This window comes from Terrapene carolina, unplaced genomic scaffold (assembly GCF_002925995.2).
Source record: "Terrapene carolina triunguis isolate 2854851 unplaced genomic scaffold, T_m_triunguis-2.0 Scaffold67, whole genome shotgun sequence".
Taxonomy (NCBI): Eukaryota; Metazoa; Chordata; order Testudines; family Emydidae; genus Terrapene; species Terrapene triunguis.
The window spans coordinates 38,077,904-38,102,675 of NW_020664418.1; the positions used below are offsets into that span (position 1 = coordinate 38,077,904).

Sequence of the window (24,772 nt, forward strand, 5' to 3'; positions counted from 1 at the left end):
TTACAAGTCCCAAGTGATGCATCCCCAAGCTTCTCCCCTGGGAAACTGAGGGAGGGGTCAGGAGCTACTGAGCCAGGAAACAAGCAGGGGAATGAAGACTCTGGTGGTGAAGCTTCCAAAACTGAAGTCACGTGCAGAGGAAAGAGCCATGGACACTCTGCAGCATGCGGAATGGGTCTGGGATAGTGTCAGAAATCCGTGCAGGAGCTGTAGAGGAGAGAGAGAGAGAGGAAGGCAGCTGGGAGGTCAGCATGGGAAGACACTGGAGAAGAACCAGCGCAGCAGGAAGGGGGAGAACCAGCCTCCATGTGAAGACAGTGAGGAGCCCATCACCACTAGGAACTGACACAGGAGATCCCAGCTTAGAAAGATGGGGAAACACTTGCACCTTCACAGTGCGATTCCCTTCCGGGCTTTCCCTGCTGCCTTAGGCTCCTTTGGTTCCCCAGCATAAACTCTGATTTACTTTAACCTTGAATAAATGCAAAGAATTGGAAGAGAACAGGTTTGTGGTTTTAATTGGGTAGCAATCAAGTTTTGCGCTCTGTGTTGTGACACCCCTTTCGCTCTGGCTTCTAGGAAAGCCAATGTAAAAACTAAACTATGTCCCTCAGGAATAAACCAGAACGCGCTGCTAGTTTGCATAGGAGGGATGGACAAGTCTATACCTCAAAGTCAACCTCCCTCCCCGCCATTGCCTCTGCATTTGTGCTTTGTGCCTCCCTTTGCAAATTATCCCCTGGGAATGGACAGTCCCTTGCCAGATGCGTATTTGTCCCCCTCCTGGTTGCATCTCATGCTAAATTAGGCATAATATTGCTGCTTCGGCATCTTCCAGCTGTGATCACAGCACTGTTGTTACTTCCGTTTTAGTGTTATCATTGTTTTTAAACAAAGTGCTTGTGGCCAACATGTATGGAGTAGTTTGATTAGGCCAGTTTTAGGTACAAAAAGCATGGTTTGCAGCTGTGCTGGGGTGTGGCTTGGTGGGTGGGTCGTGCACCCAAATTCCACTGGGCCCAGCTGAATGGTGCCAGCCTTGGACTAGGCTAAGAATGACCAAGTTTCATTTTGTTTGTGACACAAGTCACGTGCAAATCTGGGTCTTCATAAAAGTGAAAGGCTGGTTCCTTAACCCACTTCCCCACCTCATCCCCCCGGTGAGCCACTGCAGCTCGCTTAGTTTCTCTCTCTGCTCAGACACATTTGTACCATCCTAAACATTCCCCGGCAAACTCAATCGCTGCCTGCCAGAGGTGTGTACGATATACCCATCTGTTAGCTGGTAGGTATGATACAGACAAAAATAAGCAGCCTAAGGGCACCACCTAGTGAACAACTCTACAAACATGACCCTAAATCCCTAAACTGGTAGAATTAAAACAGAAGACTGAGTAACTAAGGGCTGGGTATTCAGCAATGCAGGTGGTGTAATAGTCACCTACTGCTGCTGCTCTTATCAGTAATCTATCATTATTAGTTATTTGTATTGCAGTGATGTTTAGAGGTCCCACCAGAAATCAAAGGTGCCTGGTGCTAGGCACTGTACAAACAGATGCTAAGAGACAGTCCCTGTCCCCATGAGTTTACAATCTAAATATATAAAAGACAGACAAAAGATGGGAGAAAGAAAGTAGTAATTTATGGGTCAGACCCTCCCCTGGTGCAAAACTGTCATCGTTCCATGGACTACAATGGAATTATGATCATTTGCACCTTTGGAGGCTCTGTCCCTATCCATATGAACAATATACCAGACAGTATCTATCAGTCTGGGTTCTTATACTGGGCCTATCAGCACTGTGTCTGCACTCCCCTGCATCAATAAGGTCAAGAGGAGGACCAGTCAAAGGAGCAGAGAGGTTAATATTTTGATTTTCACAGCATCTTTTATTTTTATTCAAAACATTGTGTTGCAATGCAAAGACCATGCGCTTCATTTATAGCAATAATCAGACTTCTATAGCACTTTGTGTCCAGAGACCTGAAAGCACTTCACGAAGCTGGACAAGCGGCATTATCACTCCCTACCTCCCCTTTTACAGATGGAGAAGCTGTCGCAGGTATTATTTGGGCCAACATGGAACACTGTTTCAGTGGCATAGCTGGGGATGAGAACTCAGTCACCTGACTCCCAGCCTCAGACCACAGCTGCCCTGTTCTCAGGAAACATTTTTATACTTCTTTCAAAATACTCGCAAGACTCTTTAGCACTACATACTAGTCCCTATACCAGCCATTAAGGATCTCTAGCTTTTATTCCACATGGAGCCTAAGTTATGCATGTGGCCATATCAGAAGCTCTGGGGACCCATGGGTTGGTTGCCTCAAGACTAATGCGATGGGTTCATTATCCATACCGAGCTTGTATTTCTACATGTATATCCAAGATGAGAGGCCACCAGGGGGTGATCAAAACCCCTCTGATTCTTGAGCATTATTGTGGTTGTTTTATATTGCAGGAAAAGGGTCATATCCCTGCAAAAGGGCAGCCCTCCCACTGTCGGCTCTACTCCCAGCTGTAGAAACAGCTGACCCAAGCCAGGCTTTCATGGCCTCTGCTACAGGCCTGGCTGCAGTGTTGACAATTGTTCAATGGTTTCTCATTTTTAAAAATCATTTAGTAAATGAAATGCAGATCCCTTTTATGAGTGCCACCCAGCCTATTTTAAAGTGACCCCATGTGTAGGGTGACCATATGTCCTGTATTGGCCAGGACAGTCTCTTTTTTAAGCCGTCCTGACTTTTTGGTTAAAGTGGGTATTTCTCCCATTTGCTCTTGCCAACTTGATCAGTTGGCAAGAGCAAATGCCCACTTTTGTCAAAAAAGCGGAGTGTGGCGCAGAGGAATGTGCAGGGGGGGAGGGGAGAGATGGGGACATGCACCAACGCTAGCTCGTGCGGCAGGGGAGCAGGCAGGGCTCAAGCGAGCAGCGACAGCCTCGTGTGGCAGACAGAGCTCAAATGAGCAGCAACCCCAGCCTTGAATGGGGACAGGGGCTCAGGCGACCACCTAGGGCCAGCCCCATAGGGGAGGGAGGCCCTCGGGCCAGCCCCGCGTGGTGTCCTGTTTTCCCCTTGGGAAATATGGTCACTCTACCCACGTGGGACATTCGCTCGGCCCATAACAAGATCATCACTGGACGCGTTACTAGGAGCCCGTCCCATAACCTTCAGCGCAGCTGCACGTGTGAACCGACGAGACAGAGAGAAGCAAGAAGTCCCTTAAATGGATCCATCCCCTTTTGACCTGGCAAACTTGAAGAGCTCCATGGCCGACCTGGCGTCTTCCACAGAGGAGTGGCCCTCTCTGTCAGTCTGTAAAACAAAAGAAGGGCCCCAAGAGTGATGTAGTGCAAGCAAAACCAGCCTGGAAAGATCAAGGTCTCCAGATGGCCATTCCAGGCTTTACTGAGACAACGCTGCTGACAATGAGGTGCCCCTCAGCTGTGTGTCGTCTCTGGCTGAGGGATCACCGTGGCATCCAGGCACATACACAACCCAAGGGCAGTATTATACTGGATTGGGAGGGGTCCTCCTATCCTCTCTTCCCTTTGCACCAGGTACCTGCCCCCTGAATGGGAATTACACACATGCATCAAGGGGAGAGTAGAACTCATGGTGTCCAGCCGCTCCCCAAAGAGTGGAAAAATCCTGATATTCAGAACTGGGAGGGTGCTCATTCTGATCACGAGGTGGGATAAAGGAAACGGGCCTTCGATGCTGCAACATTCCCTGCAAGAACCCCGCACCCCCCTGAAACACCAACAGACCAGAGTGATTTTACTAAAGGAAAATAGAGGGCGGGTGGAGGTAATAGCCAGAAAGTCTCCCAGTAGGAGTCTGTGTGCCCTTTAGTATGCAGAGTGTGGCCTTCTCGCCTGCTGGTCCCAGGCCCTCCCATCTGCTCGCCTTGGAGCCATCAGCTCCACACTTCTATTTTCCATGCTGGTTTCCAGGGAGGTTAATGCTGCCTGCACTGTATCATTTCTATAATGAAACAATTCCAGGCAGAACCATTTCCAGGCAGAGATGCCTGAAGAGAAGGTGCCAGGCTGGGATTGCAAAATGGGGCTGGCTCTCAGCAAGCACACGCCGGAGCTCAGCACTCCAGCGTCTCCGCCACAATCTGTAGCGAGCACAGAAATGAGCTCCGTGATTAGCATGTCAGCCCCATAATAACTCCTCTGCAGTCCCCAGAATGCATCACTCATTCGACAGCCAGGCCGAGTGACACTGTGATTATTTTATTACTGTGTTTATAAAGGTGCCAGTCAGTGCAGAGTTGGCTGTTGTTTCTGCCAAGAGCAGACATCCTGATGAGGCAGGGCAGGATTCCCTCCCGCTGTCCCCACACTAGCTTGATGCCACCCATGGCACAGTAGACACTTGCCTAAGGGTTGTGACTCCTGGGCCTAATTCCAGGGCCCAGCCCGACGGTTCTCCCAGATGTTCATAAACTCCATGGAGCTCCTCCCCAATATTTAATGCTCTTCTTCAGAGCGGTGGTGCCAAAACATGAACGAGGGGTTCTTTCCCCAGCGTTCCTCTGCCCTCAGTGAGATGTGAGCAAAACATTCTCCTCCTTCCCAGCACCATCAGTCCCTGCCCTATGCTCTCCAGCCCTGCACCTCTTCCCCTGCCATGCTTCCCCTCCCTGTTACATCTAGGTGGCTGCCAACATCCGTTTTCACAGTGACAGCAGGGGCAGGTGCATTGTCCTGTAGTCTCTGGCAGCGGGGCAGCTGGTGGGGAGTCAGGGGGACTGAGTCTCCCTACTCTGTACAGCAACAGCTCGGCCCCTCTCCTCTCCTGCGTTGCATCCATGGTGCAGGGACTACATGGGTCCCTCAGGACACAGGAGGGGAGTTCCCCTGGCAGCACTCAGGGGGCTGAACATTGTAATGAGCAGAGCTGGCCGAGGCATTTTGGGGCTGGTCAGAAACAATTTGTGGTTGGCTGCCTCCAAACAGAACCAGTTTCTGCCTGTGACAATCACAGGCCAGTGCCCAGAGCCAGGCTGAGGATTGGGGGGTGTTTTGCAGGCAAAGGATTGTTAGATCCTTCTTCTCCGGCTTAATGCTGCAGCGTGGAGCCTGCCTGTCTATTCCTTTCATTTGTAGTCATTGGTTTGCATCAGTTTAACATCAGTTGCATTTTCAAACCTCTGCACAAGGAAAAGGACTAGAAATTGTCTGTTTTAAGTTAAAACCGAGATTCTCCTGCACAGGGCCCAAAGGCAGCTCTATTAGCAAGGGTCGCCTGCCCTAGCTCATCAGTGCTATTACCTCTCATGAAGAGCGTCCCATGCGATCACTTCCAGGGCCTGGGGACAGGAATGCCAAGCAATGATTTGCTTATCCAAACGGTGGCCATGACCTCCAGTGCAACCCCCAGACTGTTGCTGGGTGTTCTAATATTTGGTCCAGTTCCCACTTGCTCCCAGCTTGATTCCAAAACCATCAAGGGCTGTGTCTTGGACATGCCCTGAGCTCCTACAGGCCTGTGAACTCTCTCTTTCTCCGGGCATTTTCTGCCATCACAGTGGCATCTGGGCCTCGGCCTCATCCATCAGGCTGCACGTCTTCTGATCGAGAGTGGGCCTTTGACTCAGAGAAATGCACTTCTCCCACAGGGCCACGCAAGTTTCAGTGTTGTACCAAGACAGCTGCCAACCAGCTTTCGCTTCTTTTCTACACTGCCTGGAGAATTCTTCCTGTGCTGAGAAGGAACTGGAGTGACCATGCAGGATGCATCAGTGGTTCTGCCTCTATTATCCTGCCTCTGTGAAGTCCCAAGTGCTCCCATCGACTTCAGTTCCTGACGTCCAAGGGAGCTGAGGGCACTCACTGCCTCCCAGGATTGGGCACTTTCTGAGGGGATCTTGCCATTTTCTCTTATCTGCAGACAGTCATGATGTTTAAGTGGCTTGTTTTCATTAGGGAAAGGCTGTTGCTAGGCCACACCAATCCCTCTCATTGGTGAAAATGGTTCCTTGCAACCAATCAGTGGGTCTTTGCTGGAGTTCACACACACCAGCAGCTGAAGCGCTAAGCGAGTGGCAGATGTGCCTATTCATTTTTAGCGCACACCTATTGCTCCTGCTGGCCAAGCAGGTTATTAAGGCTCCTGTGAGTTTAATTTTTAACGAACTGTAGGTTTGCAAATTTGCAATCCCAAGAGAAACAAGAAGGCGTCCGTTCACGTGGCGAAGGCAAAGGGATGAAACGCAGGACGCCTGGGTTCTAGCTCTGACTCTGCCACAGACTCCCTTTGTGGCCTTAGCCAAGCCACTTAATCTGTGCCTCTGTTCCCCATCTAGAAAGTGGGATTACAATCCTTTCTTTCTCGGTCTTGTCTAAATAGACAGTAAACTCTTCAGGGAAGGAACTGTCCTTCACTATGTGTTTGTACCTATCACAATGGAGCCTCTTGAGCAGGGGTGGGCAAACTACGGCCCACAGGCTGGATCTGGCCTGCAAGCCATTTTAAGATGGCCCTCAAGCTCCTGCTGGGGAGTGGGGTCTGGGGCTTGCCCTGCTCCAGCCGGGGAGCAGAGTTGGGGGCCGCTCCACATGGCTCCCAAATTAGTGGCATGGCCCCGCTCCGGCTCCTATATGTAGGGGCAGTCAGGGGGCCCTGCCCCGCATGCTGCCCCTGCCCCAAGCGCTGCCCCCGCAGCTCCCATTGGCCAGGCCACAGCTCTGTGTAGGAGCTGGAGTGGGGACATGGCCGCTGCTTCCAGGAGCCACTTGAGGTAAGCGCCACATGGAGCCTGCACCCCTGAGCCTCTCCTTGCACCCCAACCTCCTGTCCCAGCCCTGATTCCCCTCCCGCCCTCTGAACCCCTCGATCCCAGCCCTGAACCCCTCGATCCCAGCCCAGAGCACCCTCCTGCATCCCAAACCCCTCAATCCCAGCCCAGAGCACCCTCCTGCACCCCAAACCCCTCATCCCCAGCCCCACCCCAGAGCCCACACCCCCAGCCGGAGCCCTTAACCCCTCCCTCCCCCCGCACCCTGAACTCCTCATTTCTGGCCCCACCCTGGAGCCCGCACCCCCAACCACAGCCCTCACCCCTTCCTGCACCCCAGCCCCAATTTTGTGAGCATTCATGGCCCGCCATACAATTTCTATTCCCAGATGTGGCCATCGGGCCAAAAAGTTTGCCCACCCCTGCTCTAGGGGCTACTGTAATAGAAATAGCTCCCATTTCTAGTCTCGGGAATCTGGGGTTACCGCAAGGAGAGGTTTTCTTTGTCCAGCCTTTTAAAGCTAGAACTGTGATAAAAAGAAAATCATATTGAGCATTGTGAAATACTCCAGATTCTCTCCTCACCATCCCCTACTGGAGGCCCCATACAAATAAAACTTTAACAGCTCCACAAGAGCTAGCGTTTACTTGGGTGCATCAGAAAATCCATAGCCCAGCACTTCCATCAGAGGACCAGGAGAGCCAGGGAATCAGAGGCAACAGGTGACTAGTGACAAATCCCGTGAGATGGGTTTCCCAGCTCAGAGTCAGCACTTGTCTCCCTCAGCTGCTGCTTCAGCCCCCCAAAGAATGATCTAGACACCTCGCAAAACAAGCAGAGACCTTGTCCCTGCCCCAGACAGGGTACTGTCAGACATGCACAATGAGCGAAAGATGCAACCAGACAGAGGAGGTAAAAGGGAAAGGAAGCACAAGGGGAACAATAAAATCATACAGTTACTCAGCAAGGCTCTGATCCTGCAGTGAGCTCTGCACAGACAGACCCCTGTACCAACCTGCAGCCTCACTGACTCTAATAATGGGCAAGTCCATAGACACAAGAGTGTGCAGGTGTAATAATGGGGCACCGCATAGGAGCGGAGCTCATTGCAGGACGGGGACGGAGGCACATGCATATCTTGATGGTTCCATTAACTTCCCCCACATCCAAGCGCCTGTGGGAGAGGGAAGGCTGCCAGGAATGTACATAAGGTCGGGGGGACGATCCATTATAGGATTCAAATTGCAAGGTGCCCCTCTACGAAAAATGGCTTTTAACATAATTAAAGGGAAAAAAGCTTAATAAGAAAGATGTGAAAGCAGAGCTCAGCTGGAATGGTCACATGTTGCTCCAGGAATGGCTGTTGCTAGACAGAAGTAAATGTCTTTGTGTCACCTCACCTTCTCTCATTGGTTAAAATTCACTCCAATGACAGGCTCGTCAGTTACCTGCTATTGCAGCTGATTGAAAAGCTAATTTGACCAAAAAAAAAATTTATAAGAGCCTTGAGTTCACATTGCTAGGATTCCTGGGCTCCTATTAGTCATTATTCAGGAGTATTTGGATGAAAGCCACTTATTTGCAAACCTTAAAAGTGACATGAAATTTAGCATAATGGATATTTGTCCAGACATTCACTACCTGTCATCCTCTTGCTTAAAAGTGTTCAGTCATCCAATCAAGGAGCAGAAACACCACCATGTGACTTAGGTGATAGAACGATGCAGATAATAGCTATTTGACGCAAACAGCGATTCACTGAAACTTAGGTGAATATTCACGAACATTCTGAGAAACTCCACACTAGCTCTTGAATGATTTGCTAAGCAGCAAAGGGGCTACGTTTGTAATGCTGTTCATAGCAAATACTCCAGCCTGCCATTCTGCTCCATCAGCCAGACTGGGTCCTCAGGAAACCACACCCCTTTCACCAGCTACAGCAGGGTCATCAGTAACAGCCCTCTCGACCCACTAGCCCTGGCGTGATTTTCCTCCTTACCTGGATGCTTTTCTTGAGCAGCTTTTCACAAAGGACCTTGAGGGAGACTCGCCTGGAGTTTCCCAGCCCGCTTTCCTTTCTCAGCAGCCGGTCATTGCACGTGTCATAGACTCGGTAGCGCCACATGTTTTCTTTCAGTGCTTCAAAGTCATGACGTAAATCGTGGCCAACCACCAGCTTGCGTCTCAGGATCTGTAAAATCTGGAAAAGGCGGCAGAGAAGCAACACTCACACCACGAAAAAGCCCCAAAGGCCAAGAGAAGCGTTGACGGTTGAGCCTTAGCTGTGTCATTATAGTCAAGACTTTCCCAAAGTCCAGACTGTTCAGAACTGGGGCTTTGGGCTTGTTAGAGACGAGGATAGGTGCAGCATCTCAAAGACTCGTGCTTGCCAAAGGCTTCTGACATTTTCTGTTTGCCTCACACAGAAACACATGCATTTAAGTGATATTTTCAGAAGCACTCATCACCCACAATTGGGCCCCGATTACCAAAAAGGTCTCAGCACTCAACAGCAACGAATGTGCGAAAACCCGGGCCCAGTTGTGGGTGCTGGGCCCTTTGGAAAATCTGTCCCTTCTAGTAGATCTGATACTCAAGACAAATCACAATTGTAAATCTGAACATCACCTACGCTGAGGCATTTTAATGTGCAGCACTTTAGAAATGTTCTTTCAATTCCATTTCTTTAGCGTGTGGTATTTTATCATTATTTCTGCATTACTTATTTTGCTTAATGTTTTCCCTTTCTTGTCGGCATCTTATTTAAATGCAGCATCAGTCAGAGGGTCTGCAAGTGCTTATATCCATAAGACTCTGTTTGTAGCTTCCTCTAATCTCAACTTTGGCTTCCACACTACTGGGTGAAAACAATTTCCATGACCAGTGTGGGTCTAGAGTAGTGGTTTTCAACGTGGGGTCTGCAGACTATGTCTAAGATTTCCAAAGGGGTTGCAATTCCATTCAAATTTTTTTTTTAGAGATCCACAATGAAAAAAGGTTGAAAATCACTGGTCTAGAGTCTTACTTCAATGTCAACCAGCATTAGGAACTGTCTTTTTGTTCTATGTTTGTACAGAGCCTAGCACACACTTCATCCATGACTAGGGCTCCTAGGTGTTACTAGAATACAAATTTATAATCGTCATCATCAACACGTAGGATAAGGATAACCAATCGGATCACGGGTTTGCTCTGTGAGGGAGGAGCTCTAATTTTGATAAAAATACCTTGTATGCATTAAACATTGAAAATCAAAATCTTTCCATGAAAAATATCAACGCCTTAGTGATGGAAAGTCATTACTGGCTGATGGCAGTTTGGTAACCCACATGCAATGAGCCTGGTGGTGTATGACTTGCGGTCTCTGTTCCAGGGTGAGCCAAGACTGGAATGTAGGGAGAGGATTGGCAATTGAGGAAGGCTGCTTGCCTAGCCTGGAGTTCTACAGAGTGTTATCGGTCCCTCATCCGCAAAGACAGCACATTCACCTACCTTCGTTTACTGGGAGCATTTTCTTTCACGTGCTCCCTGTTCCTTTGCTCCATTTATCTATTTTTAATCTCTTTTGGATCAGGATCCCATTTTAACTGAACTAATGGAAACACGAGCCACCTTGCTGGCAGCTTCGGCAGTGACCCTAGGCAAGTAAATAACCCACAAGTCACTGCCACCAGGATTATTCTCTCATTAGCTTTTCTACAGCAGCGACAAGAGAATATGTGGCAGCCAGCATCAAATCCTGTTGACATAGTTACTGTACAAACTGTATAAACATGTGCTCAAACTGGTCGGTCAGCCTCACCACCCCACCAGCTGGGCCCAACCTTTTAGTTTTCTAGCTGAAATCTATATCTCTGGGGGGGTGCTCAGTGACGCATTGACACATGCACCGGACGATGAATCTAGAGCCAGGCCGTGGTGCCAGTTCAGGGGCAGAACTCAGAGAGGAATGCCACTCTCTGCCCAACAAAAAGGCCAAGTGTTTAATTTGGACAAGGCTTGATTGTGATTCCTCTTACCTGTTCCCGGGCTACCCTGAATGGTGTGGCTCCTTCCATGTCCACTGGGCGAACTCCACTCACAGAGGTCCTGAAAGCGGTTATAACACCCTCTGGTCGGATGAATTGGTCATAGACCACGTTGCCATAGTAATCTACAATGCTGCAACGGGCCAATCCATTTTCCGTTCCGAATGGTCCCATGCCCACCATCTCGCAGTCCAGGGCCACGATGTCAGAAGGCTCCACCATCTTCAGCCTGGTTTAAAGATTACACAAAACAGCACGTGCAATAAATGTAAGCAGACTGGGTGTGGATATGTGTGTGTGTTACAGTGAGCATGAGAGAGCGTGAATGTGCTTCAATCCCTTGGACAACACACAAGGCATTGCAGGAGCTCTTTGTAAAACCACAGTGATGGTTCCACACGCCTCTAGAATCACGTGCAGCAAAAATCATCATTTCACTCTGCCAGAAAGACCGTCTCTCCCCCAGGTCGGAAACACCAGCACTTTTCAGACACTGCCCACTATATAACCCTTTTTCAGCAGCAAGGTAACTGTCTGAGGGAGAATCTTTTTCTATGGGCCCACCCCAAATGAACACTGTCCCCACCACCCACACAGTTGCAGCACATTCCCTGACCCCCATGCAGATCATTTATATCAGTGGTCCCCAAACTGTGAGGGATGCCCCCCAAAGGGGTGCAGAGGAATGTTCAGGGGCTGGGGGGGGGAGGGCACGCGGCAGGACCCGGGCCAGCACCATAAGGGGCAGGGAGGAAGCGCCACCCAGCCCTGCTCTGCCCACAGCCACAGCTCCCCTCTGTCCAAAGCCCACCTCCGACCCCTGCTCTGCTCCCAGCCCTGCCTTCATTCCCTCTCCGTGCCCAGGCCAGCTCTGCTTCTAGTCCCAGTTCCTCCCCCATCCCCAGTTCGGCCCCCTTTCTCACCACCAGCGGTTGGTCCTATAACAGACATTACCTCACCCACCTTGTCTCTAACGTCCTGGGACCGACACAGCTACACGGGCACTGCCAACGCACTAATCCCGGTTTGTAACCCTGCATCGGCCCATCCCAGCCTGTGGAGGGTGCCTGAGCTTTGCCGGGGAGCGGAGACTCCTTTGCTAGAGGGCCATTGGCAGAGGAGGGTGGAGGTTGAGTGAGGGAAAGAATGGCACGCCAAAGGCAGCCCGCTGCCATCGGGAGTGAGGACCTTTGGCACGGTGGGAATGCTGCGGGGTTTCAGCGAGAGGCTGCATGGTGCCATCGCCCGCCTGGCAGGCCTTGTGCCCCCAACAGGTTGCTCACACTGCCCACTCCTCCACTATAACACACTGTGACATCCCTCCACCGCTTTCTCTTATGGACAGACCTTAAACAGCCTCCTTCCCTCCTAAATTAGTTGTATTATAGTAGCACCGAGGAGCCCTAGTCATGAGGACCCCATTGTGCTAGGCTCTGTACACAGAACAAAAAGACAGTCCCTAATGCTGGTTGACCTTGAAATCCTGTCCACATGAAAAATGGCCCTGCTGTCCTGGAGTTGAGCAAAGTGTCCCATGGCCTCTCAGAGCAGCTGGGAGTCTGGGCACAGCTTAGTTCTAACCAATGCATGTTTAGCATTTTTAGGGTAAGCAAAGTTTCTGCTTAAAAAGAGTTAAATATATGCAATCTGGATAGGAACAAATGCAAAAAGGCCCCACCTGTGAGAGTCAGTGCAGCCAGTCTCCCAGGAAACAAAGGTTTCAATCAGCTAAAGTGTCAGACACACTTGTTTCTAGTTGACTCCTTCCCACTCCACTACTCTGCTGCACTGCAGACACTGGTTGCTTGGGGATTTTTACAAGAGCAAAGATCGTACAGGTTAGAAATGGGAACACCCTGTTAGCTGATCTTATCTATACCCAAGCAGGGGCCAGGGCAGAATTATTTGCCACAGGCGGTTCTCCCGGGTGTTGTTCAGTTCAGACAACAACCTTGTGAGTGGAGCATTCAAGAGACCAGCAGATTGTTTATTGAACCTTGTACAAACAGAGGGAGACACACTGCCTGCCCCAAGGAGTTTATAACCTACGTAGGGCCAGCCTTATCTATGCTACCTTAAGCATTGTTGCCAGCTCTCTCAATTATTGGTACTTAAAGCTCCAGCTCCTGGAAGCAAGTGAGTATGTGAAAATCTCAGCTTTCACTACAAAAAGTTATTAGCTTTCCTGGTTGTGGAGAAGGGTCTCATTTTTAAGCCTAAGCACTCCCCGAAGGCTCAAAACCACAAGGCAAACAAAAATAACCCCAATTTCAAAAAATTGTAACATTTTTAAAGCCAATTCCATGATCAGGGGTGCCTGACTCCTGGTTTTTGAGTTTGGGGAGCTGGCAGTGCCACCGATGAGTTCATACGCTCTAGCTCGGGCCAGCCCAGAGGCTCGTTATCTCAAGGTGAAGCGCGTCATGCTGGCACCTTTTATCTGTGTGCTGTGCCTCTTTATTGAAAGAGGGAAGCACAGCTGCAAGTCTCACTGTAGAGCTCCATGGGGTGCTGGCCATGACTCTTAAATCTCCCCCAATTGAAACGCCGCTATCTGTTGCCAGATGAATTAGAGACCCTGTAATTTCTCAGAGAATCTCTCTCTTCCAGCCCTGGCCTAATTATGCCCAGGTGGAGCCAAAAGCAAGTTGCTAGGGAGACTATGTGCTCGCCAAGTTGTTACCTGGCTACCTGCCTGCTCTCTCTCCTGCAGCAGCTACTCTCTGCCTGCAATCTCTCTCTCACGCACACAGCGACCCTGTGATCCGCATAAGCAAACAGTTTGGGTGAGATCCTGGCCATAGTGAAGTTCATGGCAAGACTCCCATTGACTTCAATGGGGCCAGGACTTCACGGGTAGTCACTTTCTTCAGAAGATTGGACTCTTTTCTGCTTTACTCACAAGATAACGCAATTTCCAATCAGCCTACTCTGCTCGCCGCATCTGTTGTACCCCCCATGCCCCCTCCCCAACCTCATTTATTGTGTATTTGCACTTTCCCTCCTTGTAGCAAATAGGTTGCAATTAGCATTGAGGAGGTGAAATCAGAACAGGTTTAAAGATAAATCCTCTCCACAGTCCCTTTTGGAAAAGAACACAAATATAAGTGATGAGCAAATCACCGAGTTTCAAACTAGCTGCAGCTCTCCTGCATGCACCTGGGTGATAACGTGGCACCTTTTAGTGCATCAACAGGACAGCCTGTTGGTTGAGGCTCCTAACACCCTTGGAGCCCTGCGGTTAATGGTCATTGATTTAACTGACACACTAAACTTCCACGTCAAACCAAAGGCAGACACCTACTCAGTGTATTAACTTTGGCAACAGTGGCTACCTTAGCATGCCAAAAACATTGAAACTGAAGTTTGAGTTAACAGATTTTAAAGGAAAACTGCAATGGAGCATTAACTATTTTCCATCCCCATGATGCAATGTAAAATATAGTTAAATCACTAGGATGTCTTTAAAACATCCCAGCTGTTTATTAAAAAGCGAAAGAATGGAGGTAGCAGCACCAGCTCAAGGCTGGTGACCTGTACTAAGAAAGGAACACAAGAACCACAGCCAGAGCAGCAGATCTTCACAGCTCTTTTTCGACAAATTCTGTAACATTTTCGAGGGTTTTCTGAGTCTCCGGACCAGGCTCCCTCTGAATCTTCTGTAGCCAGAGAAGAAAAGGTGGAGGTCGGTGCAGGGTGAATGGCACTGCAGCTCAGATCTTTCTGTCTTGAGAGATCCGTGTTGTAGGGATTTTTAAGGCATCTAACACTATGTGCCAGGTAAAGTACTCCAAAAAATGTCTGAAAGTAGCCCTCTTTTTCCTGATGCTGAGTTGTCTGCAAACAGTTTGGTAAATGTATTCATGCTAGTCTGTCATGTTACAGATTATTTCAGTTTGTGAATAACCTGCTGCAGGCTATTTCTTTCAACTATCTCTGATTAGTCACAATTAGTGATGGGTAACTGGTCACCTCAATCATATGGCAGTGTTTGCACTCCCTGATTGGAGCAAGCACTTGTGGCTTGAACAGTGAATTCTTGTATTGACACACACATCCCTTTGTTGATGTGCAAACACGGGTATTTGCACAAAGAGGAGCTGTTTCCCTCCCGTTTCTGTGAACAAAAATCTATTTGCACAAGTGTTTTCCTGCCGTTTCTGTGAACAAAAATCTATTTGCACAAGTGTTTGTGGCAAAGTGAACAAAACCCCCATAACCTGTCACTCCACACCACTGTTCAGATAGTCACAAATCCTGTTTTGCAACATTACCTCCCCCCACTTCTCATTATTGTGTTTTTCATAGTGGAATTATCATTTTGATAGCATCCTCCAGGACTCATAACGGTTCCCAATTCATATAAATAGAGATCTTGAAATATTTGCAGGTATTTATAGCTGAAGCACTGAGCCTGCCTGGTTCACCTTCCATATTCTGATTTAAGTTCAGTTTTCTGCACTAATCTAATGCTGTCATCAAAATGACTTCAGTTTTCCTTTAAGCAAAGCATTTTTCTGGTAGATGGGAAGGGCAGGCAAAGATGCAGCTTCATTCAGAACACTAACCATAGTGTATTTTAAATAAAATTATCCTACCAAATATGTATGACTCACATAATGATTAGCTTCGGGGAAATAAGGCTGAGCAAGCCTCCTGCCCCTTGCAAAACTCACTTCATTCTTATGACATGCGATCAAGGCAGTTTGTTTTGTTTTATGAGCAACAATGGCAGTGATTCTGGCAAGATGCTCCTTCTCTTTAAAGCACAAGTGTGATTTGTGAAAGCCAGCTTCAGTCTGCAAGGTGAAGAAGGCCAGGCTAGGGTGTGGGAAGCACTTCCTCCCAGAATAGGTGTGGAGTCTCTTTAAACACCTTTTATTGGTTTGTCCTGTCCTTGAGGTAGAATAGCTGAAAATACTTAGCACTTCGTGGGCCCCTCTCATCTTCAGAGCATGCAATAGCTCGGAAACAGGAGGCCACCAGACATTGCAAAGGCTGGGATATTTCTACTATAGATGCTCCCCGGCTTACGCAAACCGGACTTATGGAAATCCGCACTTACAGAAAAAGGGTTTGGGGTGTTTTTTTTTGCGTAATTGACATTCCCAACTTACGCAAAATTCAACTTACGCAAAGCGTTCCGGAATGGAACGCTTGCATAAGTCAGGGAGCGTCTGTATACACTCACACTCCTGTAGCTGGGGGGTGAGGGTGTCACACCACACCAGGGAGTGGAAAGCCATAGTAAACACAGGAATGTGCGACTGTAAAACCAGGCACTGGCACGTGTAGGATCTGAACCTAAATTGATTAATTTGTTCTGACCCGACTCGATTTCAAGGTGCTCGTGTTCCTTTTACAATCGGAAGCACCAAGCTTTAGATGTTAAAGATGGTGACAGGAGTCACCACTGCTGCTTCTCAGTAATTGAGAAGTACCAGATATAGGGCAACTTTCCCTAGTGTGGCCCAATCAGAAGATCCTTCAACAGCTGATACTACTGCTCATGGTCTCGCTCTCCCTCCCCCTTATAATGTCTGAGTCAGAGGAATATACCAGGAACTAATTGTATTGCATCTTTTATGGCTGTGGCCAAGAAACTGGTGAACAATGGGATCCTCTCCCAAGAAAGCTTTAGAAAATACATTTATTTGGTGTATTCTTACCTTCTAAAGGGGGGAAATCCATTGTAAAATTGTCTTGAGGATAGAATCAGGTCCTAGGTGCTTGGGATGGGGCATACACCAAGCAGCACTCAGAGCAGATGAGCTCAGAGGTAGGGAATTCCCTCCCCAGAGGCCCCCCTTTGAATAGCATTTTAAATTAAGGTTTCTATTGATTTGGTCCCTACATAGAAAGTGACGTGTTTTAAGAGAACTGTTTGCAGTCAGTTTTTACATTCTATGCACATCAGGCAGTGCCCGGATTGGTGACTGTCAAATGCTCTGAAATCTCACTCCTTACCCCAGCCTGGCCCAATCAAGACAAACACAGGTTTTCACCAGTAAGTTTCAGTTTGACAAATATATTATATAAATATTTCATTTTAAACCTCTAGCATCAAATTACACACTTTACGCTCTTTCTAGAGACAGATACAGAGTTGAGACTCTGGGTTTTGTTTGTTCACCACAACCCTGGTGCCGGGGACAGGGAGCTCCTCACTCAGGAGGCTATGAAGTTGGGTTCTGAATTTCTCCCAGTTTTATTGTTTCAGTGAGACCACTTTAAACCACCATGGTGTGAACTGAATGAGGGAAACCTCACACTGTCTCTCAGCCTGTGAGACTGCACATCAGGAAGACCATAGTGCAGCACTTTTACTCACGAAAGCTTATGCCCAAATAAATCTGTTAGTCTTTAAGGTGCCACCAGACTCCTTGTTACTTTCATTAGGAGCATCTTCAAAGCCAAGGCTAGAATCTTTTTTCCTACTGGTCAGCGTAGACTGTGGGGACAAGCATGAAACTGGCAGGAAGACCCCACAGCTGGACCATCTGCTTTCTCCTTGGCCTGTTACTACAGAAAGTATATACAGGCACGCTTCTCTTCAAACACAGCATCGCTGAGGAGAAAGGAGTGTGAGCCGAGGCAAGGTGGCTGGTTCCCACCCTATATATTCACACTGCCCCAGAAGGAGACAAAACCACTGACAGAAGAACAAAGGAAGCCATCAGCCACAGAGCAATATACCACAGCTGAATGGTTAAAAGTACATAAGACCTATGGTCATCCTGGTACCCCTTCCTCTTCCCACAAATTCTATCTCCCCCAAAACAATTAAATATTTGGGGGGGAGGAGAACAAAAGTCAAGTTCTCTTAGCATAGCGCAGTCTCAACACCATGGCTGTCAGTGGCCCCCACAGGTTATGGTATGAACTGGCCTTAGGATATTGCATATAGACCAGGGGTCGGCAACGTTCGGCACGCAGCTCGCCAGGGTAAGCACCCTGGCGGGCCAGGCCAGTTTTATCTACCTGCTGACGCGGCAGGTTCGGCCGATCGCGGCCCCCACTGGCCGCGGTTTGCCGTCCCGGGCCAATGGGGGCGGCGAGAAGCAGCGAGGGCGAGCGATGTGCTGGCTGCGGCTTCCCTGATATATCCCGACCCCTGATATAGACAGAGCTTTCTGACTGGCAATGGCTCAATAAAAGCCAGTTAACTACACAACTCTGGCTTATTTCTATGCGTGAGTTTCATATGTAACAGTGATAGGGCACCAGGCAGAGTAGTTCCACAATCATTGCACTTGGAGATAGTTAAAGTTACTCAGCCTTGTGCATAACACAACCACCTGAGGCAGGTTAGAATGGAGGTAAATGCACTGCCTGGGATTTCCTGGTGGTTAATTCAGAGTCCCCACCAGGTAGACTAGTTCTGCCAGAGAAACATTTAGCCTTTTAAACCGTACAGCTGATTGCGATCACAGAAATCAGATTTGAAGCATTTCCCACTCCTTTGATCCTTTCACTCAACCCATGAAGAGGCAGTGATGCAGGCTCAAAGCTCAGTGGTATGCATACAAAGGTCATATAAAACTTAAAAACATAGGCACATGAAGGAAGGTTGGGGCAGAGGGGAGTACATGTCACAATTCTATACAGCAGCATGGCGTTAACCTTTGTTAGAACCTACTGGGTGGATATCCCACTGCATCATTTCAAAGTGCAGTTGTCCATTAACTCAGAACCAAAATTGATTAGCAGGCAGGGTCAGCCCTGCCCTGCATGGTCCCAGCTCTGCATGATGTACATATACTGCAAGGAGTGGAACATTTCCCCCTGGAAAGGGGAGTTTGCAGCTTTCCCCCTCTGTGGGAGGACATAAGGAGAGCTTCCCCTCTCCCAGCTCCAAAACTATTAGGTGCCCACTAGCCAAGGAAGATCCCAACTACAGACCCCAGTGGCAACACACACAGACTGTGGTGGAGCCCCATAATCTCTCTGAATTTAAAGTCCCAGAGTTTCAAACAGAGCAGAAGGATGGTTTGAGCACACCAGGTGGGACAAGACAACATTGCAATCACACATCCATCCTGTTAAAGTGCAGTGGGACATAAGGGGCAGCCTAGAGAAATAATCCTTATATCTGTCCAGGTGATTTACAGCTGATATAACCAGCACAGGAGCATGGGTGGCAAGTACTGAAAGGAGCCAGGCATGTCACAGATTTTAATCCAGGAGCCACAAGCTGTGCAAAGAGGGGCCAAGTCTTGCTTTCTGTCAAGTCAAACCCACTGCAAAGCTGCCTAAAAAGCAGGACATTGCATTTCATCCCAACCTGGATCTCAGTGCCCCATTATTTGTTGCTTTACAGCCCCGGGTAGCCCGTGTAAGTGACAGCATCCCTGTGCACTAATGGAGAGTCAGGCAGCCCATGCCGTCCCAGGAGTCTGGGGAGCATAAAAATGGTTTAGAGCCACCTTCGTCTCCTTCCAGTCTTGCACTTGGGACTGAAATGGAACAACTGAGAATTAGGGCCTAAAGGCGTCATGGGCCTGAGCCCAAACCCAAACAGCTGCACTGCCGTTTTCTAGCCCCCTGGGCCTGAGTAGACTGACACAGGCCAGCCACATGGGTTTTATTGCAGTGCAGAAACACCTCGTGTCATCTCTATCGCAGAACTGGGAGCGCCCACAGCCCAGCAACGTCAGCCACATTTTGACCCGGACGTTGAGAAACAAGTGTAATCACATTTCCTTTGCCTTAGGTGTAAGCGCCTTTTGGCAGGGCTCTAAAGAGATAAACAGCTGCCTGCAACCTTCCAGGCAAACTAATCTGTGGTGGGAATTAGGGAGCAAAGTCCCAGAACTTCTCTTTAGTCAGCAGCACTCCATGCCATTGGAGGGTCTGCACCTGCTGCTCTCCTACCCCTACCTCTTTCTGTATCTACTACACAACCAAGACTCCCCACGTCATGCTCTGCAGTGTAACTGATGGCCACCAGGGCACCAATGCAGGCTCCATAGCAGCCAAAGAAAGGCAGAGGTGTGCTTCACATTTCATCTTAGTTCTCTCTAGTGTTCAAACAGGGGAAGGGCATTATAGGGCACTGGCACGTGAGAATGGGTGGGAGGGAGGTTAATTTCCCTCTCTTACGAACACTCAAGTCAATGAAGCTGAAAAGTCTTATTTTCTCATCCTACATTTGCTTTTTGTCCAGCTTGGGCCACGCAGTTGGATTGACCAGTGTCGTTTTCAGGCTCTCCTGCACCACCACCAAGCTGCAATGTTGGGGGAGCAAACCCTGAGGGGGAAAAGATTAAATAGGAGTGAACAGCTGTTCTCAGTTTAAAAGCTGAAGGCGTGAAAATGTCTCTATTGGGAGGGGAAACCCTCAAGGAGAAGATGGAGACTGAGCATTTCATTTGCAGTCTATATTCAGGTCCTTAGGCCAGTACTGGTCCTCCATGTAGTGGTCACTGTCCGTGCAGCTGTCCGTAGGAGTGCGAGGGGGACTGGAGGGGTGGCTGCTGGCAAGCTCCTGCTCCCACTGGACCTCCACCAGTCTGTAAAGCTCCATGGAAGTCCGAGCATCCTCCACCGACGAGTGTCCCTTCTGGCCAACCTGAGGGCAAAGAGAAAAGGCCACGCTAGAGCGGAGGGCTAGTGAAGGCCCCAGAGCCAAGCTCCCAACAAAACTTGCTGTTGCTCCAGTGGATAAACGGTGTTGGAATCAGTTTCTGTTGGGCTTCGAACACACCAAGGCCTCCATCTTGCAATCAGATCCGCACATCGGTCTGTTTGAAGTAATTTCTGGGCCCCCCATCACCGCAGTATCTGTGGCCCAGAGGTATTGAAGTCAAGGGGAGCTAGATGCTTAAATACCTCTGAGCATTTGGGCCTGAACACCACAAAGTCTTTAATGGATTTACCCTCCCACCTCAGTGGTGCAGGGCAGTGCTATCACCCCCTTTGTACAGATGGGGAACAGAGGTTCTCAGAGACTAAATGACTTGCCCAAGGTCACATAAGAAGTCTGTGATGAAGCAGTGACTTGAACCCAGGTCTCTCACATCCCAGCTTGTACCTTAACCACTACACCATCCTGCCTCTCACATGCAGACTCTTATGCCCACATGGTCTCCCATTGGGTCTGCCCACACAGATCCAATTGCAGCCTTAGCCATCTCAGCAGTGAAGTGGTTAAGAACTCCCCAGATCCTGCTTTCCATTCCCAGGAGGCCCCTTACCTGAATCCTTTTGTGGAGCAGCTGCCTTGCCAGGCTCTTGAGAGAGGCACTGACTTTCACAGGGAGTCCTGCCTTCCGGTTCAGCAAAGGGATTCGACTGGTGTCTCGAGTCCGGCTTCTGGGGTGAAAATATTTCAGGGCTCGGAAGTCATTGTGGATGGCATGTCCCACCACAATCTTGTCTTTCAAGATCTTCAGGATCTGGAAGTGTCAGAGGTGGTTAGTTGGGCATCACAGCGGGAGTAAAAGAGGGATTTAGAAGTCCTTCCTTGCACTGATTTTGGTTTCTCCCGCTCTATCTAACCCCACAACTAGTCATACCTCTCTGATGTCACAGATCCCAACTGCCCAGTGAGAGCTATCCAAATCGCAATCAAGGAAGAAGCAGGGCTACATTTCCCAGAGAAGGCCAGTTCCAAAGCATCCTCTGGTTTCAGGGCAGGCTGGAAATTTGGGGAAAGGAGAGAAAAGGTGGGGGGAAAGACGCACAGAGATACAGAATCTCTCACCTCAAAGCGGACACACAGCAAGCCAGCTTCAGAGCAAGGATTAGAAACTAGGAGTTCCTGGCTCCTAGTCCTACATTCATGTCTCTAGACCAGGGGTCGGCAACCTTTGGCACGCGGCTCGCCAGGGTAAGCACCCTGGCAGGCCGGGCCAGTGTGTTTACCTGCTGCGTCCGCAGGTTCGGCCGATAGCGGCTCCCACTGGCCACGGTTCGCCACTCCAGGCCAATGGGGGCAGCGGGAAGCGGCGCGGGCCGAGGGATGTGCTGGCCGCCGCTTCCTGCAGCCCCCATTGGCCTGGGACGGCGAATCGTGGCCAGTGGGAGCCACGATCGGCCGAACCTATGGACGTGGCAGGTAAACAAACCGGCCCGCCCCGCCAGGGTGCTTACCCTGGTGAGCCGTGTGCCAAAAGGTTGCCGACCCCTGCTCTTAGACCATGCTGCTTTTCTAATATCTCCTGGGAAAGCCTGGAAGGAGAGGGGGGGCAGGTGACAGACTCTGGTTGTTAAGACCCACTGGCTGTTTTAACAGCAACAGCAGAGCAGTGCATAGACAGCTGCCCAAAGAGGGGATAAAATCTAGCCCTTGTTCAGACTGTACAGATACACACACCACACCTCTTGTTTACCTCTCTCTGTGCAGCACTGAACGGGGTAGCGTTCTGCATGTGTTGCCTGGTGATCCCACTCCAGCGAGTCCTGTAGTCCACGATGGGAAGCTCTGGCCGGATATATTTGTCATAGATCACATCTCCGTTGTAGTTCACCACCGTGCATCGCGCCAGCTCACTCAGCTTCCCGCCAGGGCCTGTGCCCACCATCTCACAGTCAATGGCCACGCATTTCCCAGGTCTCTGCAGTGAGCGGGACAAGGAAGCTCTGCCTGAGTTGGAACTGCCAGGCAAAGGTAACCTGCTCTCCGAGTCTTGGGAAAGTGAAAAGGAGCATTGCCCAGCTGTGTCCTCCGGAGGGACTGGCAGAGACTGCAACAGAGCCCGCTTGAGCTTTGTGAGCTTTACATGGACTTTCCCCACAGACTGATTATGCACGAGAGATACATCCTCACTGGCTGGCTGGCCACATCTGCTGGCTTCCCTGTTTAACAGGCCCTCTTTGGATGGCGTGAATGCCATTGGCTCAGTCCCGTGTCCCAATTTGGGTCTCAACAGCCCCCTTTGCTCCAGCAGAGCCCTGCGCTCCATAAACCGCTGGTGCTTCCGGCTTTTCTTTTTATTCTGGCTCTGCAGCAAGCCACGATCTTCCACATCTGCTCTGCGAGCCAGGTGGGCTTTGGGGCGAGGACAGCACAGATCCCATCTGCAGTTGGAGTACCCGAGAAATCGGCCATCGGCCCCCTTCTGCCTCACCTCACAGGCCTTCACTGTGCTCACAACACCTGGCGTTAGACCCTGGCCAGAAGGCATCCTGCCAAAGATACCCACAACACAGGGTTAGTCAGTGCCTGGTAAGTAGAGATGCTCCTCGCCTGGATTTGAGAGGGCTTATCCCATTCCCACAGGGGAGTGGAGATAGCACATGATGTGCCCACCTGGGGTTTATCACATGCAGTCCTGTTGTAGCCATGTCAGCCCCGGGATATCAGAGAGACAAGGTAGGTGAGGTAATATCTTTTACTGTGGGTGACAGAGATAAGCTTACGAGCTACGCAGAGTTCTCCTTCGGGTCACAGGGTTTACCATAGCTGGTCACTCAGTCAGGCCTTGTTAGGGCAGGGCGGGGCCCGTGGTTCAGAGCCTGCAGCAGTCATAACGCGGGCCTGGGGGGGCGCCAGCATCACCCCAGGCATAGTGGAGTGATACGGCCACAAGACGGTAAGGGGGGGGGAAGAAGTTAGCACGACCATGGCTGGCGCTTATCCCAAGACCACTAGCTTGGCTCTGCGGTGCCAGCTCTACCCTGGGCAGGGGCCTGGGACGTAAGGACTAAAACAGGAATAGCAGGAGAGATCATTTGCTTACAAGCCCCTCGGCCCCGTCCCTGAGGCCCCCTCCTTATGCCCAGCCCTCCCGACTGGGTCGCCCCCGGCCGGACCCCCGCATCTCTTACCCAGCGAGCCGGTTCCCCACACGTGGCTTTCCCGGAAGCAGCTGCTGCAATGGCTCCCACATGCCCGGACAAGTCCTGCCGCCACGCTCCGCCCCCCGCCGCCTATTGGCTCAGCGGGCACGGGGCAGGATGCGATTTGCATGAAGGGGCGGGGCCGGCCTATTTGCGCCTGCCTAAGTTGTTTCCCAGTGCGTGGAGCCGGTTCCCCGAGCGCCTTTCCCCGGGGCGTCCGGGCGCCTGTTTCGGGCAAGGGCTCCAGTTGGATCGGAGCGTTCGGGACCCTGCAGAGGCGGCAGCCCCTTGGGCCTGGGGGTCCCTGCCCACCTGCGGGCAAGGTCCTGGCCGGGAGAGGGGGTGGGTGGCCGGCCGGGTTATATTGCCCCATACACTCTGCTGCACCTCCGGTAGGGTGACCAGACAGCAAGTGTGAAAAATCAGGACGGGGTGGGGGGTAATAGGATCCTATATAAGAAAAAGACCCAAAAATCGGGACTGTCCCTATAAAATCGGGACATCTGGTCACCCTAACCTCTGGGAATATGAGAGACCTCGATTCTCCTGCAGATTCTCCCGCACGCAGCAGCCTGGGCCCGTTCCCCCTTGGGGCGCACTGATTTTAGGGCTCTCATTTATCCTTGTGGCATAGTGAAGCTGTGGGGAGAGCAGAAAGCAGATGTTTTATCCCAGCAAAGGCATGATGCTCAGGGTGAATTGTATTACTGTACTATTCCCGAGTGTTGCAGTAACACCCAAAACCACGGCTGCTGTATTCTAGGTAGGGTGCTGCACCACCTCTGAGGTACAAAAAACTGGGCCCCCGGGGTTAATCGGGAGCCCATAAAGCTGGACAGCTGGCAGCAAGTACTGAGCACCCTCACAGAATTCCCAGGACAGCTACCTCTAAAAATGGATGATCCTGGGAAAACCTGGACAGGTGGCAATCCTAGTGCTTCCTGCACAAACACAGAATAAAATGTGGGACCCTGGCCCAACGAGCTTGCACTTTTGTCTCTACATGAGGTATAAAATTAATGTGGATTTAAACTGATGTCGTTCTACTGGTGTAACACACACATGCAAACTCTTAGTCCAGTAGTCCAGCATATTTTTCAATCTGGTTTTTGTCACTTGGGCAGGAGTTTAAGTTGAACTAAAAAAGCCACTCTTATACTGGAATAAGAGTATAACATGTAAGGATATAATCATAAGAATAACAGG

General features: G+C 50.0%; 2 protein-coding genes across 2 annotated transcripts; both read right to left on the reverse strand.

Annotated features, from left to right (window-relative positions):
* Positions 1 to 3,225: 3,225 nt before the first annotated feature.
* On the reverse strand, positions 3,226 to 11,005 carry ISG20 (interferon stimulated exonuclease gene 20). The gene is made up of 3 exons (XM_026648178.1): positions 10,775 to 11,005; positions 8,755 to 8,955; positions 3,226 to 3,318 (listed from the first exon to the last, which is right to left on the reverse strand). Exons 1-3 carry the CDS (start codon positions 11,003 to 11,005, stop codon positions 3,226 to 3,228), a joined length of 525 nt encoding a protein of 174 aa, XP_026503963.1.
* An 8,923-nt stretch (positions 11,006 to 19,928) lies between these two features.
* AEN (apoptosis enhancing nuclease) lies at positions 19,929 to 23,616 on the reverse strand. The gene is made up of 4 exons (XM_024207203.1): positions 23,555 to 23,616; positions 22,117 to 22,912; positions 20,980 to 21,180; positions 19,929 to 20,354 (listed from the first exon to the last, which is right to left on the reverse strand). The coding sequence occupies exons 1-4, from the start codon at positions 23,614 to 23,616 to the stop codon at positions 20,151 to 20,153; spliced, it is 1,263 nt and encodes a 420-aa protein (XP_024062971.1). The 3' UTR covers positions 19,929 to 20,150.
* Between the last annotated feature and the right edge of the window lie 1,156 nt (positions 23,617 to 24,772).

Excerpts from the sequence above, each read along its gene's own strand:
- ISG20 (XM_026648178.1), bottom strand. The coding sequence starts at position 11,005 with ATGGTGGAGCCTTCTGACATCGTGGCCCTGGACTGCGAGATGGTGGGC. Across the intron at positions 8,956-10,774 it reads TCAGGGTAGCCCGGGAACAG|ATTTTACAGATCCTGAGACG; the intron begins GTAAGAGGAATC and ends CGCCTTTTCCAG. Across the intron at positions 3,319-8,754 it reads TGCTCAAGAAAAGCATCCAG|ACTGACAGAGAGGGCCACTC; the intron begins GTAAGGAGGAAA and ends TTTGTTTTACAG.
- AEN (XM_024207203.1), bottom strand. The coding sequence starts at position 23,616 with ATGTGGGAGCCATTGCAGCAGCTGCTTCCGGGAAAGCCACGTGTGGGG. Across the intron at positions 22,913-23,554 it reads GTGGGGAACCGGCTCGCTGG|GATGCCTTCTGGCCAGGGTC; the intron begins GTAAGAGATGCG and ends TATCTTTGGCAG. Across the intron at positions 20,355-20,979 it reads TGCTCCACAAAAGGATTCAG|GTTGGCCAGAAGGGACACTC; the intron begins GTAAGGGGCCTC and ends CTTTGCCCTCAG.